Raw genomic sequence first — 17,791 nt, 5'->3', positions numbered from 1 at the left:
TCAACCAGTCACTTCATCGCTTTCACAATGCTGATGGAAATAGCCAATCGCTATCACATGGAAACCGTGCCTTGAGATTCAATTCGCTCGCCAACTCAGCTCAGAGAACACCACTTCACGGGGACACGAAATAGAACAAAACAGCCGTCGGACTACAGGCGGGCAAAACAGGCTGCGAGTGTGAGGTGTGTTGAATGTCAGCGTCGCGACGACAGGGGTCGAGTTCGTGTGGCCCTCTGTCCAGCCCTGTCCTGTGCTGCCCTGTTCTACCCTGTGCAGTTCTGTCTGCCGTCGTCTCCCCTCTTTTCCCGACCGTCCATTTGTCGGCTGCATCCATCCGACTAACACATACGCGCCAGAGCGTACCGTGCATTTACTTTTTGTCCTTTTCAATGCGTGAAGTGTCTCGAAAAGAGGTGCACATATGCCCGCGACTTCTCACAAAAGGTGGAAGTCGAAAGTGCCAAGCAAGGCCAGAGTACCATGCCCCCTCTTCTCTTGCCAACCAACGTCCGTAAGCTTTGCAGGGACACGGGGAGCAGTTTCTGTGCCGCTCACCAGCAAGGACCCAGTGACCTATAGCAACTTGGCAAGGAGCGAGGGATGCGTAAGGTTCACTTCACTTCGCTACGTTACTGTGTGGTAAGGCATAGCACGAAAGATAGCGTCGGTCCAGTCTCTCATCAGATCTCTAATTTCTGCCCGTCTGCTGAGTGAGAATGAGCAGGAGAATGCGTATATGGCATGGAGGACAAATGCCTACCATAGTAATAGTGCCCGACCCCTTAGCTCCAACCCCTAGCCCACGGAGCTGCATGGTACTTTGGCTATTTGAGATGAGATCTAGCAGGGCGAAACTGGAGGTGTGTGAGTTGTATGGTAGCAGATTGGGCTACTCCCTACTTCGACATCGTCACCTTTATGCCGAACAGGAGCTGCGCATGGGGGCTAGAGAGGAGGGATCTTCGCGAGTTGATACGTGGACATGCTGTAGTCATCAATCTGCTCTTCGCCTCGTGACCCCGACTCGCACAGCAAAGCAAGGAACACACAGGCGATCCTCAGACCGCAGCGCAATGTACCGTCACCTCCTCTTACCTGCAGGCCAGTAGGACGAAACGCTTTTGCGGTTTGTCTGCGGGAGAAAGAGGGTGGTCATGCCCTCCTGCACGCACGATGCCTGGCCAGCTCAGGAGAGAGAGACGAGACATACATCGAAGACATGCATCGAAGCACATCTGCCTGTCTCACATCAACCCAAATCGTGCGAGAAGTCAGAGCCGGGGGCAGAAACGGTCAACCACCACATATTTACTGACTAGGTGGTCTATGCAAGTAAGCTAAGTCAGAAATTAGGTGACAGACGGCCCCTAGGACCGTCCCGCTCCTTGTCCCGCAAAAAGCCATCAGTTCAAATTGATTGCAGCTGACTTCATTAACACCTGAGGTAATGCAAGTCGCCGAACATAACTGAAACAAGTTTCATTCTCAGAAACGGTGAAAACGTTGAGATCTTAGAATTGCATTGATTATGGCTCCTCCTGTATTGCGATTTGTTTTCCCTCTCTTGACAACTCTGCAACCTTGACCCGTCGCCAAGGTCACCTTACCAGCTGGGCAGGGAGCAGCGCGGGCACTGTCGGTAACACACCCCAGCAGCAATGCGGAGTTGGGCGAGGAGAATCCTCCCAGACACTTCATTGGGCACAGTCGGCTCTCCCACGGAACTCCTTGCGGGCGTTATAGCCGTTAAGACAAGGCCAAAGTCAGCAATGCAGCACGCTCCATCGGCAATGTAACCACAGGAAGGCAAACGTCTCAAGCATTGCGACTCTTTCGAGAAGGATGACTTGAGGTGAAACGAGATGAAGAGCAACCCAAGAACAAAACACTGCCTGGCCTGGGAAAGAATCGGAATGCAATGCGTCTCTCACCGTTGGTGACCATTGCGAGCGTGCATCTCCGAAATACGCGGGTTGTAAAGTATGCTGCTCTGACTAACAGGGGCAAACCCTTCAGAGTGGGGGATTATTTGTCTCAACTAGCAGATCTCCGAAGCTGATCTTAACACTTGCACTCTCTACGACCCCGGATTCGAATGAATTGCACAATCGCTAACGGAGGGTATGTCCTACGGGCGTATCTCACCTCCTATCTCTTGTGTGTGTGTGTGTGTGTGAGTGGGGAGACCAGCCAACCTGTTCCAGGTTGCATTGCTTCGAAATGGCCTTCGAGTCTTCTAGAATCAATGCGAAAGTAGCACCCCTTGCTTGCGATCTCAGACCTTTTTGATGGGGCAGCGAGGGCAGCTTTCAACGTCTCGAGAATGCTTGCCAGGACCGACCCAGTTCAACGACTTTCATGCCAACACACGGATGATCAGCATCGTGACATGCCGTCTTCGTCGAACTCGGCAGATGTGAGAGTGAGTATCTCGAGCGGTCAAGCAGCCAGCATCTGGCGGCAACGGGCCTCGGAGGATTCCCGTGGGAACAGACGTCCTGCGGTGATCTCGAACATGATTTGTTTTCGAGGCGCTGTCACTTGCGGCGCAGACTACAAGGTCTTGAGACCCTCTGATCAATGCTCTGAAATTGAGTTTTATTTGACGCAAGGTTCTGGATCCTCAACATTCCGTAACCTATCCTCGTGACTATTAGGAGGATGCTTTTCAAATTGCTGCAGGAGCGAATTCAGAACGGGGCACAGGTTGAGAAGCACTGGGTGACCACTACGCATCCACTTACAGGATAGTAATCGGGATTTCCATTTGCTCACCGTTTGAATGTCTTGAACCAACAGCATCGACGATCCACGAACCAGGCACATGAAATATAGCCTCAGCACAAGATGACGCCTCTCGCGATATCGATCCGAGCACCTGCATTGCCCGGCGGTTTCACGACCAGTGAGAGAGGGCAGATCCCCGATCTCATCGGTCACGTCCTGCCGCTGAAGGGCCGTTTCCCTACCCTTCTGCTCGGAGGATATGCGGACGACGTGCATGCCGGAGGAAGCCACAGCCGCGCCTAGTGACGCTAGAAATCATGTTGAGAACACCCATTCTCTCTACATACAGTAGTAGTCAAGCCTCCACCCCACGACCAAGGCGCCTCCTGACCTGATCGAAGAACGTTTCGGCTAGCCTCCGATGCGTGTTGGTGATGAGATGATGCAGGCTGCGTCCGCCTCCTTTTGAAAAGAGACAAAGTTTACGAGAATAGTGGAGTTGTCTTGCATGCAGTGTGGCATTTGTACTGGACCATTAATTACGAATAAACTGTCAAGCAGAGAAAATGCGGAGCTGCTTCGCAAACCGTTGTGATATCGTTGAGGCATCTAGTGTCAGTAGATCTCATTCTCTACTGCATAGCTGAGCAAGGACGGCCCTTGTAGCAGGCCGTGACCGCCTCGAACGCACAACTGTCAGAAAAATGTCTAAAATTGGCTCCGCCTGCTGCTGCATCAGGTGACGACCAGGCCAAGCAGATGCGATGGGGGGACGAGTCGGTAGACAAGCAGCGCGCATGAAAGCAGCAGGGACAGGCGCTGCGGAGTGAGTTGGCGATCTTGACACATCGCGAAGCGCCAGGGCTTCAGGTGCTTGATTGAACAAGCCAAAGCGCATCTATCCTGAGGAATCAGAGTCTAACGCCGGCGGGTGGACAGCGTCTGCCAAGGGTTGTAGGGACTTTTTTCCCGACTCCCATCCCCCCAAGTACCGATATACCGAAACCCACAGAGCTAGAGTTCCGAGAACCTCTCTTGGCTATTGTTTCAAAGACAGACGATATTGATGGCGCTGCTTGCCGACAACAGTAGATCCAGTGCCGAAATAGGACAAATGATCCAGCGCAATCGCCCCGTTTCTCATGGTGCAACGGTGAACGGTCAGAGGGTTAATATGCAATAGCTATATAGGTCTACGACTCTGGGGCACACCGATTGCTGTTTTCAGCTACGACGGGTTGCATTTTGGCTGCCGATTTAATATCCGTGAGGCGCAATCTCCCGGCTAGGCGAAGTCTAAAAGGCTGGTTCCCTTCCGTTGTGCGCAATTTTAGCTTCATGACGACCCTTCCCGCGTGCCTCTTGAGGAGACGTGGCTGCTCGGCAATCCGTAGACGAGACATGTGAGCCGGGAACAGCAAGCCTTCAGTGAGGACGTTGGGCTGCAGTGTACTTTATATCCAGGCACACCGGCCCTTTGATGAGACGGGAAGATGCGAGCATGGAGCAACATCACGATCAAGTCTTTAGCTGGCAACTCAATTGCCTCGAATCCCTAAACAGGTGTCCCTAACGCCTTAGTGAGCTATGGCGGCCTTCGCCCGGGTAGTGACAATATGTCTATAACCCCTATGGCGCTCGAACCGCCTGTAGCGCAACAACCGTTCAATAACACAACAACACTAAAGTAGTGGTCGATGGAATATCAAGTGAATAGAGTTTTGTCTGTTGACAAAGTCGAAACTTTGAGCTAACTACACCGTTCCCTGCGTTGAGCCGGCGGAGATGCGAGACAACTAGCTATCTATCTATGCAAGGTGAACACAACAGTGTGGCTGGCCATCAGGCACCTTTGCTTCAATCTGCTCGGGACAGACAGCCGATGATGCTTTGGTCTCAGCATTCTGCATAGACGACGCTGCCTAGGTTAGCTCTTTGCTGATCAGAGGAGTAGAGAAGCCGTCCACTGTGGCAGCATGCATGCGAGTCGGAGTTCGCTGTACTATGTATGTACGGTATTGGATCTCGCTTTCGCAAGTTGCACTCTCTGTTCCTCCCCCTCTGGCTGATACGGCAACGAAACGGTCTGCAGCTTTTAGTTTAGTGTACGCAGGACGCTGGCCGGTTGAGGCCGGTGGCTGGAGGCTACCTCCTCGCGGACCCCGGCTGTGTGTGGTCAGGGAAGACAGGCTTTACACGTGGGAGTGGATGAGGAGGATGGGAAGAGAAAGAGGGGCCGCCCGCCAATACGCCAACTGCCTGAAAGAGGCGCGACGGCCGCCCGCCGGCTCTCGTGCTTGCAACGAAGAGCCCTGCTTCTCGCGATGGGCTAAACGCTTCTGACTTGCAGTGGTCGAACTCTCTTCAACTGCCGCTAATCAAACCTGAGCTGGAAGGCAGGCAGACGCCTCTCCTCAGCTGTTACATTGCATGCACTCTGCTCTCTGCATCCTATCAACTCTCGAACAGCACGAACCCCCCTCTCTTGACTCTATCGTCATAATTCTCGTTCATGATGCTTACACACGGACTCACAGAGTAACCTGACAGAACGAGGGCGAGGGGGGCCGGACGACCGTCGGCGTCTCATGGGGGTGAGGTGATCGATCGCCGCTGGAGATCTTCTTTTCTCGCACCGCCTGCGCACAATGCAAAATGCATGCAACGCCGCCCGCGCTGGCGATGCTCAAAGGGGGAGAGAGGAGTGGGCTTGCGGTGGAGTCCCCTTCGCTCAACTGATTCCTGAAGCCTCTTGTCGAGATTCTGGCTGGCTCTCTTCCAACATTTCCCACCAACCAGCCCGCCCAATCACCACCCGCGGCTCGCCTGGGACCCTGACAAGACGCAATCATTCATGCAGAATGGGCCGGGGCCTGTAGGCCAACGGGGAAGACACTTCCTAGATCCGGGTGGAGCCGCCTAACCGTCTCTGCTGTCGCAGATTTGTCTAGACAGGACTGGCGCCGGCGGTGTAAAGAGGTTAGGTGAGGTAGAGTGCAGAAAGTGCCAATTTCCACAATTCCTCTTCACTTTTTCTCCAGCCCCTCTGACCTCTGACAACTCTTGACAGGACCGACGTGAATGGCTCAGACAGGCTTGCCATGTGCCCCAACTCTTGCACCTAACGTTTTCAGTCAAACTGCCCGTTAGTCTACCTAGCCCACGCTGTGATCCACTGTTTGTCTCTTTGCTCCAGCGCCTATTCTTGTTGATCTCAAGCCCTCCAGCAGGTCCCCCATGATTGCCTAGTTGTGCGAGTGGGAATCGTTCGGAGGGATTTTTCGCTTCGGTGCAGTTCAATTTGCGTTTCTGGTCTTGTGCCCTCGGTCCTGAGCCAATTGCAGTGCCGCCCCTTTCCGAGCCCACGCCCCTGTGCTCCAGACAAAATGTGTGCTGTGTGCTGTGTGATCTGAAAGAGGAGGCGCTGGAGCTAATTCGGGAACTGCTGTTGGTGACGAAACTTTCGTGTGCGAAATTGATAGACCCTGCGTAATCAAAAGAGCCTCCACCTTCCGGAAACCTGTCCTGGAAAGCTGATAGGCCATCGCCTTGGTCGGCCGAGACATTGCGAAAAAATGACAGCAATGCACAACTCGTCAAGTGACGGTGTGTCATGTTCTAATGGGTAAGTAACACTGGCATGTCACATACCTCAGGTAGTCAACGCTGTAATAAACCGGGAGAAGCGTGCATGACAGGGTTGCCCAAACTTGGCCTCTACCCAGAGTATAATTCAATAGGGGTCTTACGTACATACATACATGCAACGGCACTTTACGCAGTAGCAGATGGAGGCGTGAGCTCCTCAACAAGCGCTTTGATGGGCCCCTTTTCAGCTTTACCCCAGTCCACGCCTTTCAGCCGCTCTGCCGCGTCGCCATCCTCGGCAGACACGAGTCCCCAGAGCTCATCTATCACAAGACTTCTCACCCGAGGCCAGGGGTGCATCATCAGAGCACCGAGCCTCTTTCGTGCCTCCGTGATCCCTTGCGCTCTCCGCTCCTCGAGTGTGGCCGTTCTCAATGGGGTTCGGTCCGAGTGAATGGCAATGCCGGTGATTCCGCCGTAGACCTTGATGCACGCCTCGAGCTTCCGGACGTTTCCGGTCTTGTAGCCAGATTTCTGAACCAATAGACACAGGTTCTTGTAGTCAATCTCGGTGCAACGCCGGAAGGCGCCAACGTAGAACATGAAAGCAATGATCTCCAACGTCGGCACAACTACGCGGTCTTGCCCTTGCCGGTTGTTGAGGTTGCGTACGAGGGCCGCACAGACGCGGTCGAGGTTCTCCTGGGACTTTTCGCAATACTCGCTGAGTGCTGCCCGGCTTGCTATCACCAAATCCTCGTTTCCGGTGTCGGCGGATGTGACAAATCCTGCCATGAGCTCGTCCATCCAGCCCTCGGGATCGGACTTGGCTGCTGATGAAATATTGGGATGGAGCCAATCTTTAGTTAGAAGGCTGAGCAAGAAGTGAAAATAACCTCTCGATGAAAACGTAGATTGTAGAAATTTCTCTGAGTAGCTATATTTGCGGTCAGCTTTCGTTTATCTCAGGAGAGTCAAGTGTTTCCTATTACGGAGAGACTCACCTTGTCTGCAACGTTAAGGCAAGCGTTGCTTGAGCCTCAATTCTTACTCGATCGAGCTTTTCTGCAGCCAAACGTAATACTCTATGAAGCAGACCTGAGACGAGCTTCGTGTGAGGTTCAGTATTGCCTTCAAACGCGCCCTGTCCGAGAGAATTCCACAAGCGCTTCGTCGCCTTGAGGGCCTGCGATCGAACGTGCGACCCGACATCGCCTCTTGCATTAATAGTGTAGTCGTCTAGACCCTCAGTAATCACATCTAGGAAGTTGTCCGTATTATATCGAAGGATATCACCCTGTGTCAACCCTTGGAGTATCGCCACTCTCGTCTCGATAGTGTTATCATGAGCCCATCGCTCCTGAATTGAACTACATATGAGTTCGTTGCCAGTCCGAGCCCAACGACCGGACGAAGCGACAACAGGATAAGCCATTGTCAAGGCAAAGAAGTAGCCACTGCCAGTACCGACCCGAGATGTTGGACGGTATTGAACTATCGCGGCCCACTGTTCAACAATCTTTTGACGATTCTCAATATCTGCGAATAACAGCAGAATTACCGCCGCTTTTGAGGCAGCATCTGTCGACTCCGGCTCAGGGCGGTTTAGCCATCCATCTAAATTATCTTTCAAGAGTTGTATTGTTGTCTCCAGGCCTTCCGGTCTGGTCTCAACGTCGTCCAGGCTGGAGACAATACTATGGAAACTCCATAGGTTCGTATCCTCAATCAAAGTCGACCCAGATAACAGTCGACCATGGAAGTGGTCAGATTCTTCAGCATCAACACACTGAAGAGCCGCCTGAAGTGCTGGGAAAGACGAGACAACAAGACGGCTCGCGGCTTCTGTTATCAGTTCAGGTCGGCGGAAGGTAGCCTCTTTGCAAACTCGCAAGTTGTCGTTTAGACCATCGATAATGTGATTAGTCAACCCGACAACGGCTCTATTTTCCGGCATACTTGGGAAAAGCAAGTCAGGAAGATGATCAAGTACAGCGGCAAAGCTGAGCAATAAGCCGTGGCGCTCATCAACCTGTCGCACTTGAAGCTCCTTGATGTGTTCGAGGACCCTCCTCACGGAAGCCATCAGGACTTTCAGTGAATCTGAAGATTCCTGACGCGCCAATTCTGCGGTGACCGCACCGAAAGAAGCACCTGCAACTCTTCGAGCTGCAGCATCTGAATCACCAATGCCTCGCCATCCAAGTAATGCCTCAAGCATTGCCTCTCCGTACCGACTCGCTAGTTTCGTTGCATTGACGGCAACTTCAAGAATTGCCCTTGACCTCAGCGCGACAGCATGATAATCGACCGTCTGAACTACCCAGATTCCCTTCTCTACAGTATCAGGGTGCCTGCCAATGAGCTCCTGCAACGCCGCAGATGCACCGCGTCGAATGTTACCAGCAGGGTCTAAGGAGGCAGTCACGATGAGTTCTGTCGCCAGTATTTGAAGAACAGATGTCTGTGTATCGGACGACCCGGTGCTATGGACATTCTTCATCGATACGGCAAGCAGCTCTGTCGTGGAGTACCTTCGTGCGAGAGCCCAAATTCCAAAGCAAGCGGCATCGCGGACATTGGTTCCGATTGAGCCTCCAGAAGGACTCCTTCTCTCAAAAGAGAGACCAAGCAGCAGAGCACGGATGATGTCTCTCAAGTTGTCTACAGGAGGCGATCGCCTGTAGATTAGATGAGATAGAGTAAGTATCAGACCATGCCATTCGAGTGGATCAACTGAGGTGAGGTCTCTGGTTGGCAATGCCGATGGATTGGAGGGGTTCTTCACCCATAAGACATTGCGATTCAAGGAGTCCAGTACAGCTTCGACAACCTGAGCAGCCATTTCTGTGTCGAGCTTCAGGGTGATGACACTTAGAGCCTTACTTGCTGCGAAACGAACAGGTGTGTCATTGTCTGCCAAACTCTCCAGTAAATGACCAATAGTACCCTCTACCATCTCGGTACTGGTCATGTCTTGTTCCTCTTTGCGGAGGACCAGAACGACTATTGACCGCATTACCTTGATAGCCAACTTTCTTGCAAGAGCAGAAGAGGCAATTATATCAGACAAGGGCTGCTCCTCAGCGCCCATAACTTTCTGAACAGCGTAGAATATATCAGACAGATACTTGTCCATGTCTGACGTGTCGGAAGACGAGACTAGAATGCCAGAGAGGTATGAAAGTATCCCGATATAATGATATGGGGATTGAAGCACTTGGTCCTTCTGAGGCCGAAGTGAAAAGAGCGCCCACTGAATGAGAGCATGGAGAATACCTATTTCCTGCATATCCTTCCGCATGGAAATCCTGACCAAGAGAAACTTTGCAGCATCTCGCTCTTTTCCCGGCGAGGAGAGATATTTTATAGCCAGAGGCAAAACCCTGAATGCTATGCCAGGGACATTGGGCGGCCACCGGAAGCCGGGGACCGGTGAAGCTTCGACCTCGTCCAGGTCTCCCGAAGAGATAGTGGACAGATCAAACGGTGCAAGAAGCAGATGGGCGAGCCAGAGAAGCACCACATACCGCTCCTCCCATGTCCACTGGAGAGTTGTGGAAGTGTTGGATGATTCGGTCTTCTCTGGTACCTCCACCGCCGAAAGCAGCAGCTCAAGATACTTGGTCTCGACATTGAGAAAGCGAACAATGATCTTCTCGCCTCTGATTTTGCATAAAGTGTAGATAATCTTGCAAATGGCAGCAGGAAGAGGCATCAAAAGCTCTGACCGGTTTGATCGTGGCTTGGAGCGCCGCCTGGTCTGCAGGTACTCCAAAAATGTTTCTGCCAGCAATGGGGCCCATTTTGGCAGGTGAGGATCAAGAAGCTGGGGTAGCTCTTGGAAAGGCTCTAGAAGCTATGGGGTGATCAGCAGATTGTTATTCGTACGAGCTCACGGGGATTTGCCTGACATTGGATATCAACCTGGTTGTCTCTCGCGATCGAACGCGGGACCGGACACGAGAGCCCGTGCCATTGTCCGGCTTTCTCAGAAAAGGCTGCAGAGACCGATCAAAGTCCTCGATGAGGTCACTCGATACCTTCCGTAGCTTGATATCGAGATCGTCCTCCGGTGCATCCATGTCTTGCGTGATGTCGTCAACTGTCTTCAAGATTCTCTAGTGCGGCCCAAAATGGTGGCCCTGTGCGAAACCGCGATGACGGCCTTGCGCTCGTAATAGGCCGAAGCGCCACCGGTAGTTTCAAAGTGCTGCCTATCGGATCTCGGAAACCGCCATGCAGGCACCGACTTTCTGACAATGCGTGTGTTGGCGATGCCACGACGTGGAAGCAAGCAGCTGTTGTGGCCGAAGTTTAGTGGGCAGCGACAACGTGGGGTTTAGCAGCCAATCCCCGCGGTGGTGGGACAAAGATGGTCCCGCTGATGAGTGTGGCTTCGGGCTGCTGCAGATCGCTACAGTGATCTGCCGGCATTGGAGAGACATTTCAGCCTCTCAACAACATCACCTGGTTCCACGACAAAGTGATACTGAACACAACCTTTTTGTTTCTTTGCGCCGAAGCGTGGTTCTTCCTGTATTCCATTTTGCTAATGCCTTAGAGAAAGGGTATGTACTGTCTAGTGGTATCTCTAATAATAGTCTGGCTGTCCGACACCAGGTCCCCATTACCAAGCCCTGAATAATAAAGAATAAAATCGTCATGTCATGCGCATTGAGGCGAGGGGAATCTTGGCCAAGTAGCCGCTATCGCCTGTGGTGGTACCAAATCCTGAACACCAAGCAATCCCAGTCCATTCACCCATGATGGTTGCAAACGCCAAAAGACTCAAATGACTCCGGACAACTCCCACCTGACCCGACGGGGGCTGCATGTTCCTATGATGCAACCGCCACCGCGCCCACAAGGGCATCCATGGCCGAACTGTGTGTGCCAGCGTTGGGTCCGCCGCCTGCACTGGCTGGGCCTGTCCAGGTGATCCCCAGCTTGTTGTCGTTAGTGCGATCGCTGGCCCAGATCGAGTCAGCGTTCGCCAAGAGGAAGTTCTTGAAGGCGTCCTGCGGCGCGGCTTGATGCAGGTATCGAAGGTTGCGCATGAAGATGCCTTTGAACTGGGCTCCGTCCGCGCCGCAATTTGGCTCGCAGCCTTCGTAAAGGATGCCGTTCTTTGAGAGGCTGCTGATCGCAGCACCAGCGATATTCGATGCTACGGTGAGTAGGTCCTTGTCTGAGTTGGCCTTGCTCAACTCGACCAGACCGCCCAAGATGACGCCTTGGTTGTAAGTCCAGGTATTCGCGCCGTTGTTGGTGCAAGAGCCATCCGAGTTGATAGTGAGACCGTCATTGATGAGGTTCTGAGAGTTGATCATGCCACTGTGTTTGAACCAATTCCACTCGGCTATCGCTGCGTCCAAGTAATATTGCTTGTTTCCCGGTCGATTCGCAAGAGATGCTGCGACGGCGAGGTACAACTCATTGGCAATGGCGTTTTTGTACTTCTTGTCCTTGCTCCACCAGATGCCTCCTCCGCAGACACTGTCGACACCGGCCTTCATGTCCTCGAAGATGTGCTGGGCCATGTCTAGATAGCCAGGAACTCCAGTCACATCATATGAGCGGATCAGGGCTAGTGCCCACCACCCCTCGTCGTCGTAGAAGTTATTTATGAAACCGCCGAAGCCTCTAGCTTCTAGGTCGCTCACTGGAGTTTTGGTGTAGCTAGATTCCATCAATACCAGACCCAGTCCAGCCATCATAGTCTTAGAAGCTATCTGAACAGATTGCTGAGCCATCGTGAATGTATTCGAGATAATCCCACCGATATTTAGCTTATTCGCCTCATCGGCGTTCAGTGAAGCGAAATCCGCAAGGACTTGTAAACAATTGGCGCTATTCCACCATCCCGTGGTTGTCCACAGACCGTCTGCCGCATCGTACCAGGTCTGAAGTGCCTCCACAGCAAGGACAGCATTGGCAGTGTATGTGGCTTCACTTGCCCTCTCAACAGGGGCAGAAGACATGAGAAAGCTGGCTCGGGCAGCAAGTCCGCCGATGAATTTGGACGAGACCATATTGAAGATTAAGAATAGAGATTTGTGTAAGAAGCGAATCAGGAATAAGAGTCTCTGACTGAGGTCGAGGAGGTGGCAACTCCCACGCACCCGAGAAGGTAAGGAGAAAGGACAAAGGATATAAATACTGAGGCCAGTGAGGATGGAGAAGAGAAGGAGAAGCAAAACAGCATGGAGCACGACAGTGCCTCGCGGAGCAGCATTGGGACGAGAATTAAATATAATTGAATGCCGTGGGCGGTTGCTCCTGCTGTCGGTGCCAGCCTTGGCCTTGGCCCCGGTGGCCTGCGCCATGATGGATCCTCGCTGCTTGGGCATGGTGAATGAATGAATAGGAGCAGGGTCAGTGAACCCTAGCTCATCTCATGTTCCTATGTTCCTAACAACCCCGGTGCCAGCACGTTTGACAGCGCATCTCACATCACAAGGCAGGGCGAAGCTACGTGGATCCTGATAGTGACAAGGGGGTGACCAGGGCGGCCAGGATAGCAGCAGGAACGAGGATGAAGGACCCCGTGGCTGGTACGATCGATTGGTGATGAGCGTGCTTGTTGTTGCTCACCAGAGCCTGTGAGTGACAGCGCAGATTCATGCAAGCAGCTTAAGCTTATTAAGGAGCGCGCGTGGGTTGGACAGAAGTTGTGGCCGCTTCCATTGGTCCCATTGCTCCAAATGCTGCGTTTCATGTCTTAGATTGCTTGTCATGCCTGCTGGGGGGTTTCCCCTTGCCCCGCGCTGTTCTCGTTCAGACCAGGGAACTAAAGACAACGGACGAACCTCAACTGAGTAAATATGCAAGCCTGAACATCTATATGACTCCAAATTTGTCCCAATCAGTCCAACTAATAGATATCATGTCATGAAGTTTGTGCTCAGGTAATAACCGCGTTGACTACCCGACGCACTAGCATTGCTTAACGATGATACCAGTCTGGAGTGTGTGACAACTCAATGAGAGTATGCCGTATCTTCGCGATACTGTCCGCCACAATCCCTCACTCTAGTGGAAGGAATTCCATGAGGCTAGGTTTTACGAGTTGAGCCTTGTACAAACCTGTTCCTCGCTGCCTACGCATGGCTGCTTATCGTGTTCCCTCGACTGCGCCTCCTTTAAGTTCTCCCCTTCCACAATCCCATTACCCTGTAAGACTTCGGACGTTGCAAGGTTCTTTGTGAAGCCATGACCACGTTCCAGTACGGGAGTCGGGTGCAGCCCTGCTTAAGTCCCGGCAGCCGGATCTAGTGCATGAAGAGCTCATGGCGATCGTTGCCCGAATGCAGGCATCCGTGACAGGCCTTCATTGTTCTGGACCTACCGGCGATTTTCGCCCGTCTCCAAAATCTCCGAAGCATAAGGAACGAGCTTCCTTGGGCTCTGCGCCTTTCGTAGGTAAGAAAATCAGCGACGTGAAGGAGCAAAGAGTTGGACTATTCTTAGAGATCGCAAAGCCTCGCAATTGTCATTCAGCGATGCCGTCTATTGGAAGTCACTACCTATCTCCATCACTAACTTCATCCTGAACCGTCTGACTTACTTGGTCTCTTTAGCGGAGGACGCCGGCTTAAGTCATTTTTTTCTGGGATCGTAATCTGAGAAGCTCTCCTTGAAACAAAAGCGGCTCTACAGGTTCTAGTCGGCCTTATTTACGATGCTACGGAGAGCTAGGATTGTTTCACCCCCTTTCAGGCTGCCAATGTCTTGACTCTGCACCAATTCGGCCCTTAGCAATATCGCAGCCACTCATTCTAGATTACGCGTTATAATGCGACATCGATCATAAGGTGCGGGGAGCGGCAAGGAGGCGGCTGAGCTATTGCTCATGTGCCGTGTTGTGATCACCTTTGACACCTGCTAACTCGCAATTTTTCACGATCCAGGGCATTGTTTTCGATATTGTGAACTCTTGATTGCAACAGTGCAATTACGGTCCAAAAAGAACCAAGCTCGATATCGAAGCCGGCAAACGCTAGTTCGCCAATAGAGACAGTTATCAGATCACGTTGACTGCGATTTGTTTGTCGGTAAAGTTAGCCACTCATCCGCCGGCTCAATACAAAGCTGTCAATTTGAACCCGTTTGCGCCCACTAACGTCCATGGAGAGCGGCTCACGATTCAGCATACAGCTCATCTCACTGAGATGCACTTGATCTTCTGTGAGATGTGAAGATAGCCCTTCACAGGTTTTCAGATGCTATGGCCACCAACAGGAAAACTATGACTTGAAGATATTACTTCTCTTTAGTCTCCTAAGACAACCAGTCAAGGTGAAGTCCAGCCATTGCTTTTCAGGCAGAGATCTTGCACCAGTGTGCAACAGCGCAATGACGCAAGTGAGCCTTGCTCGCGCGCATCCAACTAACTCTGCTACCCTCCGAAAGGGCTTTCGGAGGGGCAAGCCGTTTCTATTCAATCGGCGGCTTGCGCAAGCGAGCCAAGAAGTGAAGTCATTCCCACTCTCCGCCAGCTCGCTGACACATCACCCGAGCCCCGAGATGCCTCATTTCTGCACAATGCACATCCCACCTGTTCCTTGAATCTACCCCAGCTTTCGGTGTGGCTAGCCCCAGCTTCTCCGCACTCAAAACGGCGGAGACTGCTAGTCAATTGCAATAGATACTCCGCACTGCTGTAGGCTAGAGTCTTGTCATAGGGTAGATCCATGATGGCGCACGGAGAAATAGGTCACTCACTTCGGGACCTGACCGAGAATGCGACGTGCATGTTGGAGATCATGTTTTGTCTGCAGTCTTTAAAAGCTCATGGAACTCAAAGATATACTTTGAGCGAGCTCTTCAGGTACTCCACGTCGCTTTGCCATACCGTTAGCTTAGGTGAGCTGCGATAGCTTCAAGAAGGCAAAATGGGGCTGCTCAAGTCATCAAAGGCTGTTGTAGCTATAGCTGCCGCCCACCTGTTAATTGGGGTTGACGCGCTTCTAAATGCTACGGAGACTTCATCTCTGTGTAAGTTAGCCTCTAATGTTCCCCGGACTCACGGCATGCTATACAGCTCCATTGTGAAGAAAGCTGCTCTCTTTACTGCATTGAGGATGTGAACATTAATTCGGATGCTCTTTAGTTATCCTTGCCAACGACCGTCTCTATACTGAGGTGGACAAGTCGCTCGGTGCCGTTGTAACGGTAAATTTGGACGGCCAAAATCTGTACGTCGACCTTCAAACTCTACATCAATAAATAGCATGTAGACTGACTTGTTACGTTGTAGGTTAGGTACTCGATCTGGCAGTACGGGCATTGGCCCATATCTAGACTGCTATTGTATACCCTCAGGCTTTTGGACGCCAGGAAGGACACAGCCAGCATACGAGCTATGGTCCGGGACAGATTCTACTGGAACACCATATGGAGGTGTCAAAATGTCTGATACCTATCCTGCTACCGGCCAGGTTCTCGAGCAGTATTGGTTCCTTCGCGAAGGCGAAACCGGTCTACATACCTTTAGTCGCATCGCATATTACAACGAGACCACTCCCTTCTTGCGCAATCTCCAGGAATTCAGGACCATGTTCCGGCCAAATTCGCCAATTTACACGCATCTGCTGACGAATGACAAACAATACGCTCCTCTACCCAGTGATGCAGCCGAGTCAAAGTGGATTGTCGTTCAAGATGCAACCTGGTATCTGGGCAACTCACCAGATGATGCGTATGTCCAGCAGGAAGCGGACTATTTCACGAAATATACCTTCCAGGATACTTGGAGAGACCATGACGCCCATGGCATGTTTGCAGATGGCAGCAATACCCCTGACAACTCAACATATGGTGCTTGGTTAGTTATGAACACCAAGGACACCTACTTCGGAGGTCCCTTACACAGCGACCTCATCGTTGATGGTATTGTTTATAACTACATTGTCTCGAACCACCATGGTGATCAGACTCCAAATATCACGAACGGCATGGATAGAACATTTGGGCCGCAGTACTTCCACTTCAACCACTTCCCAGCTGGTAGTGATATCCACACTCTCAAAGCCGATGCTGCGCAGTATGCTGACCCGACATGGAATGCCGACTTCTACGACTCCATCGCTCAATATGTGCCCAACTACGTACCCAGCTCTCAGAGAACGACCTGGAAGCTTCATGTAGATCTTCCTGAAGGTGCCAAGAACCCTATTGCCGTCCTTGCTCAGAATGGCATAGACTTTCAGGACAATGTCTTCGACACCAAGGCACTGCAGTACTGGGCCAACATCGCCGACGACGGCACAGCTGAGATCCCCATGGTGAAGGCCGACACCTACCGGCTCACCATCTATGCGGACGGTATCTTCGGGCAGTATATCAAGGATGACGTCGAGGTTATTGCTGGCGAGGTGCACACAACACATGCACGTTGGCGCGAGGAGACGGCAGGCACGGAAATCTTCCGCATCGGTACCCCTGACAAGAGCAGCGGCGAGTACAAGCACGGCTACGAACTCGACCCCACGCACCCGCTGCATCCAGAAGAATACCGTATCTACTGGGCCGTGTACGACTATCCGACCGACTTCCCAGAGGGCGTGCGATTCAAGGTCGGCGAGAGCAAGGAGAGCGAGGATCTGAACTACGTTCACTGGAGTGTTTTCGGCGGCTATGCTAATTATCTCCGCCCTGAGCCCTACTACGGCCATGGTGATGTCAACAACTGGACCATTGCCTTTGATCTCACAGACGACCAGATTCACCGGAAGAGGCTAGCTACCTTCACCGTGCAATTTGCGGGCGTGAAGACAGCCGCCGGCAACACCGACGTGTACAATGCCTCAGAACCTCATGCCAATCTGAAGTACACCGTGAATGTAAACGGCAAGGATCTGGAGCCCTGGGTTATTCCGTAAGTAGTTTCTTCTTCGACCTCCTCGACAGGGACTACCTTCGCTGATGTGATATCTCGCAGCTACTACCATTCCAGCTCATGCGCCGTTCGATCGGCCGTGATATGCTATCAGGTGGCGAACAAATTCACGTTTGACCCGGACCTGCTCAAAGAGGGCGAGAACGAGATCGTTCTGAGCCTGCCTTACAACGCCACCGACTACGAGAGCGCTGTCCTCCCCCAGTCAGTGTACGTACAGTACGATGCACTGCGCCTCGAGATCAAATAGTTTAGATAGATGTGAGGTCTTCCTTGCAAGTGAGCTGCTGAGTTCAAATGAAAAGAAATATCCCCTTATCCGATTTCGTGTTCGTGACTTGGGTGGTGTAGGTAGGGGGTTTCTTTCGCTATGCAATCGGAGGGAAGCAGACTTCCGGTTGTGTACACAAGTTCGCATCTTTAAAGAAATCTGCCGGCGCCCATTACGGAACAATGACCTTATGGTGGCGTGAAGATATTTGGGAAACTAGACCTCATCAAGTAAGGCAAAAGGATCATCATGTGGTGGCTTGAAGCCATGCCATGCAGATTTCTCCAATTCCCATGACA

The 17,791-nt window shown here is 52.1% G+C and overlaps 3 protein-coding genes across 3 annotated transcripts; 1 reads left to right on the top strand and 2 right to left on the bottom strand.

The window, feature by feature from the left end:
* Positions 1-6,504: 6,504 nt before the first annotated feature.
* UCRPA7_5520 (putative small nuclear ribonucleo protein) lies at positions 6,505-7,125 on the bottom strand (the record flags this gene model as incomplete). The annotated part of the gene is made up of 1 exon (XM_007918067.1): positions 6,505-7,125. One exon carries the CDS (start codon positions 7,123-7,125, stop codon positions 6,505-6,507), a length of 621 nt encoding a protein of 206 aa, XP_007916258.1.
* A 4,034-nt stretch (positions 7,126-11,159) lies between these two features.
* UCRPA7_5519 (putative glycosyl hydrolase protein) lies at positions 11,160-12,253 on the bottom strand (the record flags this gene model as incomplete). Its single annotated transcript, XM_007918066.1, has 2 exons — positions 11,160-11,983; positions 12,220-12,253. The coding sequence occupies 2 exons, from the start codon at positions 12,251-12,253 to the stop codon at positions 11,160-11,162; spliced, it is 858 nt and encodes a 285-aa protein (XP_007916257.1).
* A 3,478-nt stretch (positions 12,254-15,731) lies between these two features.
* Positions 15,732-17,471, top strand: UCRPA7_5518 (putative polysaccharide lyase family 4 protein; the record flags this gene model as incomplete). The annotated part of the gene is made up of 2 exons (XM_007918065.1): positions 15,732-17,200; positions 17,264-17,471. The coding sequence occupies 2 exons, from the start codon at positions 15,732-15,734 to the stop codon at positions 17,469-17,471; spliced, it is 1,677 nt and encodes a 558-aa protein (XP_007916256.1).
* Positions 17,472-17,791: the final 320 nt, after the last annotated feature.

The sequence above is a fragment of the Phaeoacremonium minimum genome (assembly GCF_000392275.1).
Source record: "Phaeoacremonium minimum UCRPA7 unplaced genomic scaffold PA7_03_scaffold_415, whole genome shotgun sequence".
Classification (NCBI taxonomy): domain Eukaryota; kingdom Fungi; phylum Ascomycota; class Sordariomycetes; order Togniniales; family Togniniaceae; genus Phaeoacremonium; species Phaeoacremonium minimum.
Note: the sequence above shows the minus strand (reverse complement) of the source record. Positions and strands in the feature narration are given on the sequence as shown.